This window comes from Orbicella faveolata, unplaced genomic scaffold (genome assembly GCF_042242905.1).
Source record: "Orbicella faveolata isolate gen_17 unplaced genomic scaffold, um_ofav_v1 contig_13, whole genome shotgun sequence".
Lineage (NCBI taxonomy): Eukaryota > Metazoa > Cnidaria > Anthozoa > Scleractinia > Merulinidae > Orbicella > Orbicella faveolata.
In genome coordinates, this window is record NW_028301540.1 from 18,503,843 (window position 1) to 18,523,438 (window position 19,596).

Below are 19,596 nucleotides of genomic sequence, written 5' to 3' on the forward strand. Positions count from 1 at the left end.
AACTTGGATGTTTTAGTCCCAAAATACATTGGAACGATTAGTTTTGTGTTCCATTTTCTCAAGCAAATACAGAGAGTTGACTGAGGCGCTATTGTGTTTGGTTCCTGGGTAGACGTCATCGGGTACCGCTGCCCCAGACTCCCTAAAACGCGGTCGTGAAACACTTCAAGCGCGACTTTGAAAGGGCATAGAAAATCGAGGATTCCACCAAATTCAAAACTTTTTTTGCCCAAATGCTTCAAATAAAGTCTGGATTCGTTTTAGCGAAATAAATTTTTGGGGCTAGGTGCACTTTAAGGCTATTTATTATACATTTTTGATGTGAAATCAACATCTCTGCTGGCCCGCATTCTCGTGTAATCAACGTTTTACTGTTTTTGAAGTGAAATCAACATCTTTGCGCTCACTTTTTGACGTGAAATCAATATTTTGCTGTTCGTTAAGTGAAAAAAAATTTTTGCAATAGCACGCTGATATTACAACAACTAATTACCTAAAGATGCTACCAGGAAAAGCAGAGTTTTTTGCATGCATTACAAAGTGAAAACCAGCGACAAAAATACAGGGCCATATTTTTCTATCTTATTGAAAACCACATGCAAAAATTCAGGAACTTGTGAGAAAAAAGAAAATTCATACAAAATCATCACTTACCATGGTTTTGCACCAAGCCCTTCAATTGAAGGCTTTCGTGCAAAAAGGGCGTATGTAGCATTTTGGGTCGATTTTTATTTTTTGTAGGATTGAGCTAATTTTTGGCAGACTGACTTGTTTTGACATGACAAGCATCGTTGCATAATTGTTTGTGTTGATTTGCACTTCGTTTTCGAGAAATAACATATGCAAAAAAACTCAGTTTTCCGAGCGGCATCTTTTGGAGCGAATCCTTCGAAGGTGGATTTTGATGCAGCGCGAACTTAAACGGTTATGTTTAGCAGCTTCGACAGCACAATTTTTTTTAAATAGATGTTTTGATTTTTGAAAGAAGTAGAGAAATAGACCGGAAAAAAAAAATTGACCAACCTCGTATCGAACTGGTGTTACGACAAAACAAACTCGGATGCGGGCTGTTCAGCGCCTTATCTGCTTGTGCTAACGAAGCAACAGTAAAAGAATTGCATAATTATATAAATAATAAAACTAGCAGCAAATACCATGCTTCAGTGACTTCATCGTGTAGCAAAACAAAGGTTTCTTTTGTTTTTCGCTCAACAAAAGATCAACAAAAGATCTCCAAAAGATACCCTTGGAAAACTGAGTTTTTTGCATACGTTATTTCTTGAAAACAAAGCGCAAATCAACAAAAACAATTACACAACAATGCTTTTCATGTCAAAACAAGTCAGTCTGCCATAAATTAGCTCAATCCTGCAAAAAAAAAAATCGACCCAAAATGCTACATACGCCCTTTTTGCATGAAAACCTTCAATTATAAATGTTGGTGCTTAAAATACCCCAATTCCAAATTTTGCAATGTCTTGAATGATATGACCTACATTTTGTAGTGCTAGTTTGTCTCAAAAAAGGTCAATTGGGTCAAGTTTGTAGGGAAATTCCATTTTCTGGCTATATTTTTTAAAGAAATGTTTATTAACAAACAATTTATTTCTCCTTGTGTCGCAGACTTGTAGTGTGTAATTTGTATCCTTTTGTGAAAACTATCGCCAAAGAAGACTGCACTGTGGCAGATGCTGTCGAAGAAATTGACATTGGTAATTAAGATGTGATCCTAACATTTTTTGCCAGTTGCTTTAACTGTCCCATGCACTGGTCTCCACCAAACCTGATACTCTTTCTAGATGCACGAAGTTCTGCCCTGCTTTATTTTAGCCCATTCATTAATTATTCTTCTCCTGTCAGCCTCTCCTTTTTTTTCTGGGACCAAATCATAGATTTTGAATGGACGGTGTGTAATGCCAATGCTATCTCTCTGAGTAAAAACTTTGATTTTACAAGTTAATAACATAATGCCAACTGTACTGAACCCTCACTTACAAAGTACATTACTGCACAATACCCCTGCGTATTTGCATTAACACAATAATTATATGTGTGATCAGCAATTAATTTTAATTTAACCCCCTCCCTCCCCTCTGACTTTGCTTAGAGACAACTCTTAGTACAAGACCCTCATGCTGACAAGTATTTTATTCCCAAGGAGGTCATACATAAATGTAACTGTTACTACTTGCAGAAAGCAATGATCTGTTTTGTAACAGTCAAACCATTTGCTTTTTGCCAGCTCAGACAATTCAAAGATGATGAAGTTCTCTTTATACTTCCATGAAAGCAGAGGGGCTTCTTCATTTCTCATTCCCTCTTAACCCCCTCTTCCAACATTTTCCTTGCATAGCTTTCGTGTACTCTCTTAATAACTTTGAGCAATCCTTTTCATGCAATTTGACAAATTTAGATACATTTTCTCAATATCACCCACTAAGGCCATGTGTTTTCCTTCAAATCAGATGAAGATGCTTTACAACAATAGCAATAATTTGAGCCCCATACAGACACAATTGTTGTGCAACACACCCCCTTTCCCTTCTTTTTTACAATGCATGATGAACAACTTTTACCTTCTGGGTTTTGGTGTCATTGCATAGAGTTGAATACACATAATTATACAGAACTGACTTCTTTTTTAACAGACTTGCACAAAATGCTACTTTAACTGCTTTTTTGTTATTTCTTTTGTATCAGGTGGTGTTACCCTTTTGAGAGCTGCAGCTAAGAACCATGCACGTGTCACTGTAATCTGTGATCCTTCTGATTATGAAAGGTAACAGAAATAAAGACCATTTAATTGGTGAATTATGCTATTGACACAATCCTGGGGAAGGTGACCTTGTTGTGGTCACAGGTCTACCACATCAGACTTGAGATCCAATGGTCTGCTGGTTATAGACGTGATCTTGCTATACTTTAAAGGAGCTACTTCACGTTTGCTGTATCTCGAAAAGTTTAGCTTTAGTTTTTCAAGTTCGTCATTTGTAATCCGTGTCAGTCTTCTCCACCTTGTTCCTTTATGGATTGCTGCTTTCTCTTTGGTTTTTATCTATTTTAGTAAATTATTATTTTCAGGTTTCCTTCAATTTAAAGCCAATTTCGCATGTGGCCAAACTAACTCAAAATGCTGTGACTGAGATCCTTTAACTACTCTGCTTCTCCTGTCAAAAATATCAGTTGTCAGTTGATGGGTTGTAAACTTTTTCTTGGTGGTAACCCCATTGACCAGGAAATTTTGCGAGAAGGGTGACATTTTGCCCAACCACTGTGAACAGAATGGTTGCCAAAGTGATGAACTGGTCTTTCACATTTTAAGTTGAACAAGTACTCCCAAATTGAGGGCCATCTGGGATACAACAAAGGTGGGTGTTAAATTCAATCCATCGATAAATATACCGAACTGTTGCCAAAAGTCATGTGCCAGGGCTTCCCACTCAACAAGTAATTTTTTCTTCCAGGAATTATTTCAAATTTCCGTACCATCTCATTTTTTTCTAATTTTTAATTACATTACTTGTGTGGTTGAGCATTGTTATTTTTGCATACCTTTATAAACGCAAACCATCTGTAGTACATGTAGCTCGGAGTACACCAGGATTCAAACTTGTGAACTTTAAATCCACCACCTCCAGATTACCCGGCTGAAATCTTAGCCACTTTGTGAACCTGCAAGTGATGAATTGTTAATGAAGAAAAACATTTTAAAATTCACAGTTAGCTGTAAGCCACTGATTGATTGATCAATGACCTTTGGGCTAAAATGATTTGCACAGCTATCTTACAGCAATCGACTAGTGCAGTTAAATGGCAGATGTTTTCTGCTCACCAAAATTAATGACCTGTCTTACTGCCTTGTTATCTATTTATGGATATTTTTGATGCTGGGTGGGTTTTTTTTCTTTCTCACTTTCTGCTGACATCAGGAGAATGGGTGTACTTGTAAAAGTCATCTGACAAAGCATGTGGTTTGGAGTTCTAAAACCTAAGCGATTTGCCATTTTGGTCAGTTTGGGTTCTGCTCTTGTTTGAGTGATTTCTTTCCTCTGATTTAGGGTCTTTTTAGTACAATGAAAGAATGAAGATGTTTGTAACAACTCAAGTCCTAAGGATAGAAACATAGATATCAGAATAGCCCTTGGCTTGCTAGGGTAATTCTAAGGCAAAGGACGTAAGATAAAAAGTGGATTTTGTCTTATTTGATAGAAATTAATTTGATTATAGTTATTTGCCTATAAAGTGCTGTGTACATAACACATTTACTTTTTTGTTAGACTTCTTTGCTTTATCAGTAGTAAAAATCAAAACAGCTCAAGTCCTCCACCTGATTAAGGTTAATGATTATTTGTCAATGAATGATTCTTGTAATATTTATGTTGTGTCACACAACATATAAACTCCTGAAAATCTTTTTGACCACTCGTCAAATGTACTACTCAAAAAATGTACTTTTCAAACATCAGGAGTTGGCGTCAAAAGCCTTTTGATTAACTCGTACATTTTGATAGCATGTTATATGTAAGAGTTGTGGGTGGATCTGTATCCTTTAGTTCTGTCTTCACACTTATGAACTCATGTATGTTCATCATTCATTAACTTCCATCCTGGTGTCTGTAGACATGGTTTGTCTGCCTTCTGAACTAGCTTCACCAAGCAGTTTATCGCAGTACTGATTCCCTTGGTTACTAATGGATCTGATATTTTCTTTAAATTGTTTCTTTCCACTTTGCAGTCACTGATGAACCTTAACACCCATGCTGTTACTCTTATGGTCTGCCAGTAGGCACTTCTCTCCAGCAATGCATCCCACTTGTCCAACTTGAGCTCTTGTGAGCAAAGGACTGTTTCTTGGGTGGCCTTACACCCATTATCTGTGCATTTGGTGTTGTTTAGCCTTGGCTGCTGTGGTCACAGCCTCTCATCCAAGAACCCATCTGGACCAATCTTCATAATGGTTACCCCTCTATTTCCAAGGTCTGCAAGATTCACATCTTATGGGCAGTACTTCCAAGTGGTGTTGACTGGTTCAGTGGTCTCTGTTATCTTCTTCACTCTATTAGCCACAAACAGTTTCCATCCCTTCCTAGGATTGGTTATCTAATATAATGCTACCATATGCTGTCAATCCAAATGGTGATAGACTTGATGGACCATCACTGGAAAGTAGTGCAAAGGTTCTTTGCCATGTTCGCTGCCATATGATCACTCACAATCTCCAGTCTGGCTATGGAAGTATTTCTCTTTGATATTCATGTCTTTGTTGTTAAAATCCCTTTGGCCACACCTGTCTCATGTTCTACAATGGCAACAGCCATTGCAGAGCATGCTAGGATGTTCGTGTCTGTGAAAAAAATGTAAATTGACTGCATCCATCTCTCTAATAGAGGTACATGTGGCAACACTTTTAGGTACCCATCTTTAAGTTGCTTTGTCTACTTGAGCCATTGGCTCCTCAAATGAGTGGAGACTTCTGCGTTTCAGCCCTTCTTTTCATCATGGGCTTCTTGATGGATGTTCTTTCCCTCAGCCATTGTGGGGGAGATTATCCCGCTTGGGTCATACACAGTTCCTAAGTAACTGAGGATAGTACGCTTAGTCACTGGCTGTTTTGGTGGAAAGTGGAAAGAACTTTGCAGGCAGCTCCATTGTATCATCCTCTTTGTTTCATGTACATCCTAGAATCTCGCCAGGGTTTGGGATGCTTTCACTCTCAAGAGATTTTACATTTCATTCTCTTTTGTGAACTGGAAATGTAGTGCACTTAATTACGACAGTGCTCTCTTCTTTGCAGTCTGAGCTTCTCATTATCTCTTGCCGTTTGCATAAGATTGTCAACGAAGTAACAAGGAAACACCACTCTATTTCACTCTGAAACTGTGAACATTAGAGGAAAAGTCCAAATAACAATAATGTGAGGATGTAGGTCCCAGTAGTCCTGGCTGACCAGACCAACTCGTCATTTATACCACACCTAAACAACAAGGAGAAGAACAACATTAAAACCAAGACCTAAGGTTCATGAGCCTGGAAAATATGGGAAGGGTTGGACCATGGTCAATCTTGCCTCCTTTATCTCTATGTAATTCATATTGTACCTTAGCCGCATAGCGACCCTTGCATAATCTGTTATTAAACTTCAGAATAGTCGTCTCATAATAAAATAATTTGTAAGTTTGAAGAGCCCTCATGAACCTTTGCCAACTGAGACCTGAGACTTGAGTCCTGAGACCAGTCAGCTAGATTAAGAATGTCTGTCAGGGAAACCCCTGCATTCATGGCTGCTGAGGAGGCTGCATCCCTGACATGATCAACCTTAAATATACCAGTAACCACCCCAGCTTCAGACAAGAATGCTACAGTCATTCAAGGTTTCTGAGGAAATACAGGTGTAGGCTTATGGGGATGAATATAAAAAAGCAATAATATGTTTGGTTTGGAGTTGTCTGAGCAAGGCCTTAGTTCAATTCTCATATTCCTGTAGACAATTCACCACATATGTGACCTCTTACGCGAAAATGTCACTAGGGGATATCCATTAAACGGTCAAAATGAACGGCTGGCGAACAGCTAATGAACAGATGAGAAACGGATGTTCCATCCCTTCAAAACAGTTTTAAATACCATTCGAACGGCCACGGAAAAATTTTGAACGGATGCTGTAAACGTTCGAACAGCACTGGAAAATTTTCAAATGGATGATGCCAGCCGTTCAAATGGTGCAGGAAAAATTCAAACGGGTGACACCAGCCATTCGAATGGCGAGCGAAAAATTTTGAACAGGCGATGCCAGCCATTCAAACGGCTAACAAAGAATTTCGAACGGATTCATTATTCTTTTATCCATTTTTAGCAATGCATGACGAAATCCTATCAAGAAACCATTGCGTGACAGACAAATTAAGTCGACATTGGATGCCATATTTACATTTCAGCATGCAGTATGAGCGAGGAGAACAGCACATAAGTATTTTGCTTTAGCAAGCAAGGGACTGATGCTGGAAGGCTTCCCTACTTTTATGGATTGCTGTTTAAGAAGAAGGAATAGGAATTTGGTGGATTATCTTGGAGTCATTGATTGAATGTCAATAAGAAGATGATGTACTTTGCCGAACTCCACCCATCGCAATGGTTATCATGTAGGATTCTGAATACACATACCAGTACTTAACAATTGAATGCAATATCTTACAGAAGGTGAGCTAAACAAAATCCAAACACCGAGCAAATCAAATGCAAGAAGACATTTTCACGTTGCTTTTGATAATCTCGTCACTGGCACTTGCTTATTGTTTTCGTTTCTAGCAGGTTGGTGTTGTGATCATCATGATTTTGAGAGGGTCAGTGCTCAGAGCTGATGAAAAGCCTGAAAGTAATTTTTATACCAGGTTTTACTCTAACATTTCATCTTTCAAAATGTCAGAATTTTAGGTGTTTTGGTGTTTTACCGGGTAGCAAATTTGGCGATTGAAAAAGTGTGCAAAATTAAGAATTTTGAGGAATCAAATTTTAGTGCTTTTAAGCAGCTTGTTGCGAACTTGAAAATTAACACACAGAAGTATAATTGGCCTCAAAAGACTTGTAAACCACTCAACAATACATTTCTAGGCTCAAATTGGAGTGTTATTGTGATGCGGAGTGAACAGAGCGAAGCTTATGATCAAGTATGAGTCACTAAATTTTACGTGTTTTTGAGCAGACGTGGGACCGTAACGAATTTGTGATTTTTTGGTGGGTTAAAAAAACGTTTCAAGAAAAAAAATCCCACTACATCTCTATGCTATCTCTGGGAGGAATATGAAAAATTTTGATTTTTCATCATGTGCCACACCTGGCGATATGTTAGTGGACATTCCCTCTTAAGATCTTTGCTTTCGACCATGGCAAATCATCTCTTCTAGCATTGCTGGACCCTTATCCCTCTGCACTATTGTTTTCGTTCATTGGTTTAGATTTTGGTTTATTTTGATTTTAATTTTTTCCTGACCAAAGGCTGGCATTAGGTCAAAGTTGGAGAAATTTTTGGTGCTCTCTTTCGCCATTACGGGAACAGTGACGTAACCACTTTTCTGTGTGTTTACCGGTACAATAGAACATAAGTTTGGCAACTCTGAGTTTTTACAAAGATAAGGGCCGTATATTTAATCACGTGAAGAATATCGACCCTGAGTTAAAGATCGGTGTCGCAGATGACTATCCCAAGGAAATAGATGAAATGAGGAAGGCGCTACTACCAGTGCTAAGAAAGGCCAATAGGGAAAAGGCTTCAGCCTCGTTCAACGTGGACAGACTTGTAATTAATGGTCAAATTTACCGTGGACCTGAAACTGAGAAGTTTCCTTTCTATGCAAAAGTTTTGTCTTCGTAAAATCGCTATCTGATCTTATTTAAATCACAAGACAGCTTCGGGAATCCATCTTGCATGGTAAGCTGTTACATTTTCAAGGGAGTTGTTTACATTTAGGTCATATGCATACTTGAGACTCCCTTGCCTCCTTTGCTAATTGTTAGTAAAGTAGTCAAAAGTGCCAGATTCTAACTTTGCCGTCGTTGATTGCTTTGCCCTAGAATTTCCTAAATTTTCGTGGCTTTAACTGTGCAAATTCGATAAATTTATGCTGGCACCTTTTCATTTATTTGTGTTTAGGTTGGTTTTATTTTTCAGTGTCGATTTTCGTTTACATATCAAGAATGAGTACCCAATTACGTTTAAAAGATTCCTTCTTACAGCCAACTACAGAAGATTTTATAATAATTTATACACCCAAATTCTAATGCTAGTTACACCGGTGGCTTTGTCATCACCACAAAAATTCTCCAGTTTTATTCAAACCAATTTACTAATATTTGAATATGACAACCCCGTTTAAAGCATCTTTTTGCTCACTTAATGCCAGAGGTTTAAACCAAGCACGAAAAAGAAAACAGTTGTTTAGGGGGCTTCATAATTATAAATTTGATGTAATATTCCTACAAGAAACTTACTCAACACAAAATGTTGAAGCGATATGGAAATCTGAATGGGGAGGGAACATCATTTACAGTCACGGAACAAGTCATTCAAAAGGTGTTGCAATTCTCTTTAACCCCAGACTGGATGTACGCATAGGGAGCTCTGAAGCTGACAAAAACGGGAGATACTTACTACTAGAAGCTTCCATATTTGAGTCTACATTTTTGTTTTGTAACATTTACAGCTCAAATGACAATAACAGTCAAATTACATTCTTCTCAAAGCTCAGTGACAGTCTCAGGAGGCACGCTGATATGCAAATTGTTCTAGGAGGCGATTTCAATTGCGCTTTAGCATCTTTGGATAAAATTGGCGGAACTTCAACTGAGAGAAAAAAGACAGTAATTAGCAAAATCAAAAACTTGTGCACGAATTTTGACCTCCAAGATGTGTGGAGATCACAACACCCCAGAACATCACAATACACATGGCGCAATAACTCGTTGAAAGTGCGATGCAGGCTAGATTATTGGCTGGTTTCAAAAGAATTGTCAGCGCTTGCGACAGATTCTGGAATTGTCACCTCAACAATATCAGATCATTCTGCAATAACTCTTCACCTGCAATCAGAAGAGTATGTTCAACGAGGTCCAGGTTTTTGGAAGATAAATAACTCTCTTTTAAGTGATGAAAGGTTTGTACAGGATCTATCGAGTAAGATACCGAAGTTCAAAACAAAACACGATTATTTGGATGACAAAGGCCTATACTGGGACATGATTAAAATGGAGGTGAGAGGTTTCTGTGTTCAATATACAAAACGAAAAAACAGGGAATGCCGCAATACTGAAAAGCACCTCCAACAACAAATTGATCATTTGATGAACCAGCTTAAGACTGACAGAACAAAAGAAAACATATCAAAATTTTACTGTCTCAGAGCAGAATATAATGTGATAGCTGAATACAGAACAAAAGGTGCTACAATAAGAAGCAGAACACGTTGGCATGAAAATGGCGAAAAAAACACTAAATATTTTCTGAATATGGAAAAAAGACAACATTGTAAATCTCACATTTCAAAGCTTAAAACAAAGGACGATAAGGAGATCAACGATCCTAAAACAATCTTAGAACAAGGAAAAATGTTCTATAAAAACCTATATACTGTGGCGCACGGTAACGACTCAAATTATGAACTATTCTTTGAAAATTCAAATATTGCTAAACTTGATGCAACTCAACAAGAGGAACTTGAGCGTCCACTTCTCAACGAGGAGTGCTTTCTCATATTAAAACAGTGTTCCAAAAATAAAACCCCAGGAACAGATGGCCTTTCTGTAGAATTTTATTTGCGGTTCTGGTCTTTGCAAGGAGAAGAAATGGTACAAAGTCTCAACTACGCATATGAACATGGACAACTGAACATAACGCAAAAACAGGGCATTATCAAGGTGATACCAAAAAAAAGGAAAGACAAGTCATTCCTTGGAAACTGGAGACCCTTAAGCTTACTCAATGTTGATTACAAAATCGCTACCAAAGTTATAGCACACAGGATTTCAAGTGTTCTTCCAATCATTGTCAATGAAGACCAAACCGGATGTGTCAAAGGCCGGTACATCGGTCAAAATATAAGGCTAATCACAGACATCATGAAGGTAACAGAACTAGAAAGTATACCTGGTTTGGCCATTTTTATTGATTTTAAAAGAGCATTTGATACGGTGGATTGGAACTTCCTCTTCAGGGCGCTGCAAGTTTTTAACTTTGGCCCATGCATTCAAAAGTGGATTAGAACTTTTTACACCGATTGCTCCAGCTGTTTTATTAACAATGGATTCGCATCTGAGTTTTTCAAACTGGAAAGGGGTGTCCATCAAGGTTGTCCGCTCTCAGGCTCTCTCTTTGTTCTATGCGCGGAAATTTTAGCTAACGCCATTAGAAAGGACAACACCATCAAAGAATAAAAATTCATGACAAAGAATTTAAATTATCCCAGTATGCTGATGATACAACTGCCTTTGTTTCTGACACGAAATCTGCAACAAATTTATTCAAACTTTTGTCAAACTTTCAAGAATGTTCTGGCCTAGAAATAAATAAAAGTAAAACTGAAGGAATGTGGTTAGGCGCAAGCCGCAAAAACACAGCAAAACCCCTGGGAATTGCTTGGCCAGCTAACTCTATACTCACACTGGGAATTAATTTCTCGTATAATGATGAAATTGTTTACAATAAGAATTTTGAACAGAAACTAATCAAAATGAAAAGCCTGCTTAACTTGTGGTATCCTAGAAACCTCACACTTTATGGTCACATAACGATTCTAAAATCCTTAGTGATTTCCAAACTCATTTATAATACATCTGTCCTAACTTTTCCAACAAAATTCATCGCCATGGTAAATCAAGCAATTACGCAATTTGTATGGAATAAGAAAGCTAAAATTAAATACAGAACAATGATAGGGCCAAAAGAGTAGGGAAGGCTAGACATGCCGGATTTTCAAATAATCAATGAAGCGCTTAAAGCTGTTTGGGTAAGAAGATTAAGTGAGAGCAATGGAACCGCAAGCTGGAGTCATATCCCTCTTTCCTATCTACAACCAGTTGGTGGTCTGTTTCTTCTGCAGTGTAATTTTGACTTAAAGCTACTTAAAGTTGATATACCGATTGATTTCTACAAAGAAGCTCTGTACGCCTGGCAAAAAATTAACTGCAGTACTCCTAATACCAAAAAGCAGGTACTAAATGAAATAGTTTGGAACAATCATCACATAAAGATAGAAGGATATTCCATTTATTACAAAAAATGGCACGATGCTGGATTAACTAAAATTGAAGACTTTTTTCAAGGTAACAGATTCCTAACTTTTGAGGAATTCTGTAGCATGTTCAAAATTAACACAAACTTCTTAAACTATTTCGGTCTATGCCACGCAGTCCCTCAAAAATGGATCAATATTCTCAAAGGAAATGTTACTGAACCCTTGGAAAAACGTTCTGAGAAGGATAAGATATCTTTAGATAAACTCTCTTACAGATCAGCAACTAAATTCTTTGTTATGAGTAAATTCGCTACGCCTACAGCTGAACGAAGGATGAAAGAAGCCAGTCTAAAAGAACATACAATACAACTCATTTATAGCCTTCCCTTTAATGTTACAAAAGACACTAGACTCGCCATTTTCCAATACAAAATAATTCATCACATTCTACCCAGAAATTCGACACTTTTTAGAGATTCAATCAAGGAACATGATAAATGTCGCCTCTGTGGAGAAAGACAAACATTAACCCACCTTTTTGTTACCTGTTCTGAAGCTCAGCATTTTTGGTCTCTCTTTACTAATTGGTGGAGCTCCAAAAACGGGGATAGGATCACTCTCGATAAAAATGAAATAATACATGGTGTGACAGATAACTTCGCTCGTCATCTTGGCTTAAACCTCTGCATTATTATAGCCAAATATTATTTATATACTGCCCCAAGAAAAGAAGAAGAGTTTTATTTCAATGCTTTCTTAGCGATGTTGACAGACAAAATTAAAATTGCGAAACATAAATCCAAGTCACAAATTAATATGTGAGAAAGCCTCCTATTGTAGCTAACCCCTCAGTTACATGAAAGATATTAACAAATTGTAATGTAAGATATTATTGTAATGTAAGTTATTAAAAAAATCGTAAATAATGTTAGTATTGTAAGTTTTGTTATTATCGTTAAATTGTAAGTTACGTTGACATTGTAAGTACAGTGAAACCTCGATTTACCGAAGTTGCTGGGGACCAGCCAAATTTGTTTGTTAAATCGAGGGTTCGTTATATCGAAAACCTTGATATAACGAATTTGAGGGGAAACGACCAAAATGTTCGTTATATCGAGGTCATAGTTAATGATTGATTCGTAACACAGGTGACTTCTGTCACCCAATTTAATGTAATTTTCGTCACCCAGAAGTGCCGCGTTTTGAGATGCAATTCATTTAGCATGGTGGCTATCAGTATCAATTATTTTCACTTTTGAGTAGACGCGCAGCTTTTGTTTACAAAAGAACGACACTTTCAGAGTAGCGATTTAAAAATGTTGCAACATAGAGGTTCAGTACAGAAAATTGTCTATGTAAACAAGGAAACGGCTACGTATTCGTTTTATCACAAGAAGCCATCGAAAGTGAAGAAGTCAATAGGACTAATAAGAGACAAAGAAGATAGAGCAGAAGTTAACTGATGTCGAAATACTAGTGCCGATGTCTATGACATAATAAGCCATTGACTGAAAGGTTACTGTCTCTTTACCATAAGGATTACAAGGATATGTTGACTGTTGATCATTTCAGCGTTTATCTTTTGTCGCGTGTTGACATTGTAATTCATTATATCGAGGTAGATTTTACGTTTGGGCTTCCAGATTATGTTCGTTATATCGAAGAATTCGTTATATTGAGGTTCGTTATATCGAGGTTCTATTCCATACATTTTACTGTAACTTTGGCCGGGACATTGAATATCGTTCGTTATATCGAGGACTTCATTAAATAGAGGTTCGTTAAATCGAGGTTCCACTGTAGTAGGTAATTTTTGTATGTAATGTAATGTAAGATATTGCAATAAAAAAATAAAAAAGTTTGGCAACTCTATTAACCAATTAGAGTGCACATAGTATCTCAGTTATTTTGTAAACAGTTATATTCAGACAACTGTTCTGAAGTATAATCCAGTTTATGTTTACACTCTTGGGTGCTTCATGTTTATAAGAGCGGCGTCAGCTGTTGAAGTTTTCAGACTTATGACCTCCACGTGTAGGTACTCTTGTGGCATATTTCTTTGAGCAGCTCTTTGTTCTAAAATTTGATCCTTTTGAAGAAGTGTGGTCAATTCACAAGTTGGCTTAAAAGTACCTTCGATTTAAGTTGAAAAGGTGTGGATATTGGGAGGGGGAAAGGCAAGATTCACTTTTTCACTCCTTCCTCCATTCCTCTGCTTCCTGTTAACTTTTTAGTGAATCGACCAACTATGAGGCTTTCACAGTTCCTTGTGCACAGAAGTCATATAAAAAGTCAATTATTTGAGAAGTATATGTAGAAGGTGGAATGATTTCCCTGCCAAGTGTTTTTTTTTTATTGGCAATGTTTGTCATTTGTTAATTGCATTTCTGATGCAAGTACTCAATATCTGACGGCATAAATAATCCACATGAAATTAATTATAATAGAGCATTTTCCTAATGTGACTGACTTGGCTGCTGAATAAGAGGACATTGAGAATCACAAAATTGATGAACTGTAGGAATTTCCTATTGACTAAAACTTTTACATGTATTGAAATTATTAGACGAGAAAGAGACAGAAGAATTGAGGAGAATGTGAACACTGCATACTGCTACATTTAGCTTATGGTATTGTAAATAAATATGGATATGGCAAATTAAAATGATTTAAACAAATGCAGGGGAGGGGCGTGGCCTCATGGTTAGAACACTCCAACCTGGAGCAAGCTGTCCAGGTTTGAGTCCTAGCTGGGGACATTGTGTTGTGTTTTTGGGCAAGACACTTAACTCTCACAGTGCCTCTCTCCATCCAGGTGTATAAATGGGTACCGGTGAATTTAATGCTGGGGGGTAGCCCTGCGATGGACTAGCATCCCATCCAGGGGAGGGGAAATACTCCTAGTCACTTCATGCTACTGAAAGCGGGATAAGCTCTGGCCTGATGGGCCACTTGGCTCGGATGAAGACTTTTAAACAAATGCATTGATATGAGGAAGAAGACAACACTCACTCTTATTGAGGATGGATTTTACAACCTATTAATTGCAAACAGTTAACCCCATCCAACCAAGTCACCAAGCTGGTGGAATGACAAGTCTGCCTGGGTATGAATTGGATGCCTTCATTATTAAAGACCAACAGCTCACGCAAGAGCCAGGAGTTTTGCAGTCACTGATATTAGCTTCGAAAAAGGAAGGAAAAAAGAAATCACAAGAAATCTTATGAAACAGTATTTTTAGTGGGACACCCATCCATTTACTAACCCTGCCAAAAAGGGCTTAACTTTGGTGATCAGATGAGATGCATGGGTGTCTAGAAAACAAAGACCGAAGACCAAAGACCAAAGACCCCCTAGAAAACGAAGACCTTATAAACAAAGACCCCCTAGAAAACAAAGACCCCCTTAAAAAATGAAGACCTCAAAAACAAAGACCCCCTTGAAATTATATCTGTGAGCGACAAATTGATGGCACAACGCTTCATTCAGTCACGTACTGATTGTTTCAAGTTGATCGCATGGTAAATTAAACTTAGCAGAAACTCCAATTGAAGCACACAACGCATGCTTATGTCAATTCTTTTGTCACTTGTCAGTCATCACCAGCTGAAACAAGAAATAGAAACTAGAAATCTCGCAGTTGATAGAACAAGGAATGACCTACAATGACCTAACATGACTTTGACTGATCTCGAAAATGACCTAAAATAACCCAGGTTTATGACTAAAATAACCTAAAGTGATTGAAAATAACCTAGACTGATGTCTATAATGATGAAAAATGAAGTTTAAACTTAACTGGAACAATTCAAAATAGTAATTGCCATCAATATACAACAGAAGCAAGTGCTCAGTCAGCCTTCTCAAAATGTTTCTGAGGAGGAGGTTATATTAAAGTTAGAGGCGGTTTGGTTGCCAAAGGCAACCTTTAGAGCGTCCATAGGGCGCAAGCATGTAGGGGGGTCCGGGGCACCTCCCCCCCCCCCCCCCAGGGAAGTTTTTGAAATTTAGATGTTCAATGGTGTGATTTGGTGCAATCTGGGGGACCTGAAGGGTGAGAATTGTATCTCATTTTAACCAACTTGATTTACTATCATTTGCAATAACATGTCAAAAGATACAAATTATTCCAGGTTTGTCAAGATAAGATGGCAAAGATTTAAGCTTTGACTGCCTTCTGAGTTAATGTGATTGATATTGTACTGTCAATAATTATAGAAATTAACCTATAAGCTGTTCAGGAACAATGGTAAATACTTCATATACTAATAACAGGCTATAGTTTGTATATCAATAACTATAATATGTACATTGGCTGTCATAGCTAATTAGGTTACATAACTTATCATGTTATAAAGCTTCCAAATTTCAAAAACAATAATTGTCATCAAATTATATCTGAGCTTTCTAGAAATCAGTGTCACATTCAAATGCACTGTCATAATCATCACTGTCTGGCAGTACAGGTGAGATGTCTAACAGAGTTGACACTTCCTCAACTTCATGCTCAATTTCTTGAATGGTATTTTCCTCAACCATATCTGTCTGGACAGAAGCATCAGCTACCTCCTTTGGATTGTTTACAGGAAGAGGAGCTTCTGTGGCAGTGTGAAGTGGACCTTGCCTGCTTGGGAGCTTCTTTCTATTCTTTTTGTCCAGCCATGACTGAACTGCTCGTGTCACAAGAAACGCCATCTTTGGACTGCCCAATGCTGGCCCATTGATCTTTACATGAAGCATTGCCTCAAGCATGCCATTTTGGAGACGACTTCTACATTGGTTCTTTACAATTTTGAGAGCACTTGCACCTCTTTCAGGCCATGCATTGCTCACTGGCAGGGTGATTGCAGCTTCTGCTATGAGGAGGAGCTCTCCAAAAAAGGATTGATACTCGGACTTTGCTTTCATAAGCTGACTCAGAAACCACTGTGTGTTGGTGGTACTGCTTTTTCCCGTCTTGATTTCAATGGGAATGCTGGGCTTGATGTTGTCATTGATGTTAAATTTTATTTGATGCCACTCTGCAAGTAGTTTGCTACTTTTGGTCTTCTGGGAAGTATCATCATCACCCTGGTAAAAGTGCTGAGCAAGAGTAGAAATCTCCCTGTTCCCATAGACATTGAAACCCAACTCACTGCTTTCTGGCACAGCCAAAGGGTCAAAAATCTTGAGTGCTGTAAGTAGAGGAGAACTGCTAGCAAATCGAGCTTCAACATTTGCAATCATACTGGGATATATTGCTCCTGTAAGCGGTGCAGCTGTTGTTGCTGTGCAGTAGACACCTTGAGATCTTCGCAGATGTTGGTATATGAATCAAGAGCAGCTAAAAACTTCTGCAATGGAGAGTTGGTTTCCAGTAGCTCCTCAAGACTGGCTTTGGTTTCATTAATCAGGGGAACAATTTGAGAGAAGGCCGCTGATCCACCTTGAAATGCCTTTGACAGATTGGACAGGACTGGCAGGACATCTTTCAAAATGAAGAGCACTCCAACAAATTTTCCCTTTTTCAGCCTCTTGAGCAGGCCATGAGCTGTAGCACAGCCGCCTTCATCCAAAACTTGAAGGGTATGAAGGACAGCCTTGTATTCTTGATACAGGGCAGCAACAGACTTGTCAAAACTCAGCCACGTTGTGGAACAAGCCTTCTTCATCCTCGTTACAAGGATCTGTTTACTCTTCTCTCTTAGCTGTAAGCTGCATTTCTTGATGTTAATTTGCATCTTCAACAGAACTGCTAGACGTTTTGGTGAGTTCTCAAAATATGTCCAGAGTTGACGCAGTGTGTCCTCCACTCACTTGATGTAGGCAATCTCCTTGTTAGTATCAGTGCAAGCTAAGGCCAATTTGTGACAAATACAGTGAACATTGATAATGACTGGGTTTAGCTCTTTAAGCTGTGCTGCTACACCATTCTTTTTGCCAATCATCACTGCAGCCCCATCTGTTGCGAGGCCTTTCAGATTTTTAAGACTTAAACCACACTGCTGTACCAACTCATCCTTGATAAGGAATGTCAGGGCATCAGCATTAGCGCTTGAAAATGCGACAGATGTGACAGGGCTTACAAACTGGATGAATGTAAGCATTTGACATTGGACGGAGATGTCGGTTACCTCATCCACCATGAGTCCATAACTTTGGACCTTCTGTACACTGGTAACTATTTCTTCCTTGATTGTTTCTCCCAAGATGAGGAAGATTTCTCGGATTGATCCTTCAGACCTGTGGCTGAAGTACTTGAGTTGATTCATGTCAAGGGAATCCACAGCAAATTTGATCAAGTTGAGAAACTTTCTGTTTGCAAAGTGCTCCTTTGCCAGAAAGTAAGCAACTGAAAAAGCTCTCTCCAAGATGTCTTTGGCAATTTCTTTTCTTTCCACCACTTCTTTGTGGAATACAGACATGTGCTGTAAGAGCTCTTGACTGACTGCTTTATGATGCCGATCAGAATCACAATGTACCTTAAGGGCGTCATACTTTAATCTCATACTTGCTGTTTGAGTGAAGGCTGATTCTTCTTTATTTTACACTGTTTTTAGTGCATGCTTCTTGCATAATAGGTAGAAAATCCCTTCACTCTCTACAAAACAAAGCCACCAATTTTCCTTCTCTTGGTGCCAAGTATGAATGTACTTCTTCTTCTGTTGCTAAAGTCTTGCTATCTCTTCCTCTCTTAAGCTACTGCACAGTTTGGAAGGACATGTGTAATAGCTGTGCTGTGCTGTGCTATGTGTAATAGCTGCAACTTTGTCAGTACCAAAGAACTGACCTATTAGATCTTGACATTCTTTTGCACTCAAGAGAACTTCACTTGAACAAGAAGGTTGTGAGGCCACTGATTTAGCTTGGGTGGATGAACTTGGTGTAGAACTAAAGGGCATCTGATGAGGGGTGGAAACTGGTGAATCATCTCCCATGCCTGTTCAGCTTTCTACTTGCTGGGTGGTGGAAGCACCTGCAGTAACGTTATTGCCATCCCTTCTTTGTTCATCGCCTAAGACCAGATTGATGTATATTTTCATTGAAATTGTGTCTTTTTCTTTCTTGTCTTTATAGTAATTAAATAGCCGTGAAATGCGGAGCATGGATTGAATGTGATTAAAAAAATCATCATTGAAATATATTACTTCCAGTTATTAATGAGTTATTTGTTGCCAGAATGTAAATTGCATAGATTGCCGTCATTTGCAAATTCATGCAGGCGCAATTTTTGACACAGGTTTGTTTTGACAAAGTTTGTTTGTTTGTTTTTGACAAAGGAGGTGAGTCGCCCAGGTCGCCCTAAATCCTCAACTATTGTATTGCCGCGTGGCCTTTATTTCACAGTCATTTTAATGCATTGTTTGAGGGTTGGGGAAATTACACTGAAGACTGTAGTCGTGTGCACGTGACCCGACCTGTTTTTTACTGGTGAAACCTTTTGCAAGGTTTTGGGAATTTAGAAACAATAAAAACCTTTTCAGATATCTTGAAACCACTTTTTACGTGTTATGTCAATATCATGTTATGCAATACTGTTCATTCTAATTAAATTATAACGGCTGTTTAATTTTGTTTGCAATATTTTTGACTCTTTGGTTCATGACTTCACGTGAGTGTCTCAAGAAGTTGCTCTTTTTATTTTCCAAACTTGTTATGTACATTGTGTTAATGTTTTAAAGGATTATTTCAGTGTTTGAACAAGCGGAGTTTCATTTATAAATCCATAGAGAAACGCAAATCCGGGTGGTCAAATAAACAAAACAATCTTTCTGAGACAGTGTTGCGCTGCAATTCCCACGAGTTTAATCAAGTGAAAAATTCAGCAAAGCATTAATTTCAAAAAAGAGACACTAAAAACAAAAATAAACGCTTCGCTGAGCCTTTTGTAAAG

At 38.1% G+C, this 19,596-nt stretch overlaps 1 protein-coding gene and 1 pseudogene across 1 annotated transcript in view; one reads left to right on the plus strand and one right to left on the minus strand.

The window, feature by feature from the left end:
- LOC110059633 (bifunctional purine biosynthesis protein ATIC-like) overlaps positions 1-19,596 on the plus strand; it is a 199,426-nt gene that overhangs the window by 48,998 nt on the left and 130,832 nt on the right. The window contains exons 5-6 of the mRNA XM_089284933.1: positions 1,624-1,712; positions 2,701-2,779. Coding sequence (XP_089141059.1) covers positions 1,624-1,712; positions 2,701-2,779 — 168 coding nt within the window. The remainder of the gene's footprint in view (positions 1-1,623; positions 1,713-2,700; positions 2,780-19,596) is intronic.
- Positions 16,946-18,633, minus strand: LOC149115441 (zinc finger protein 862-like; annotated as a pseudogene).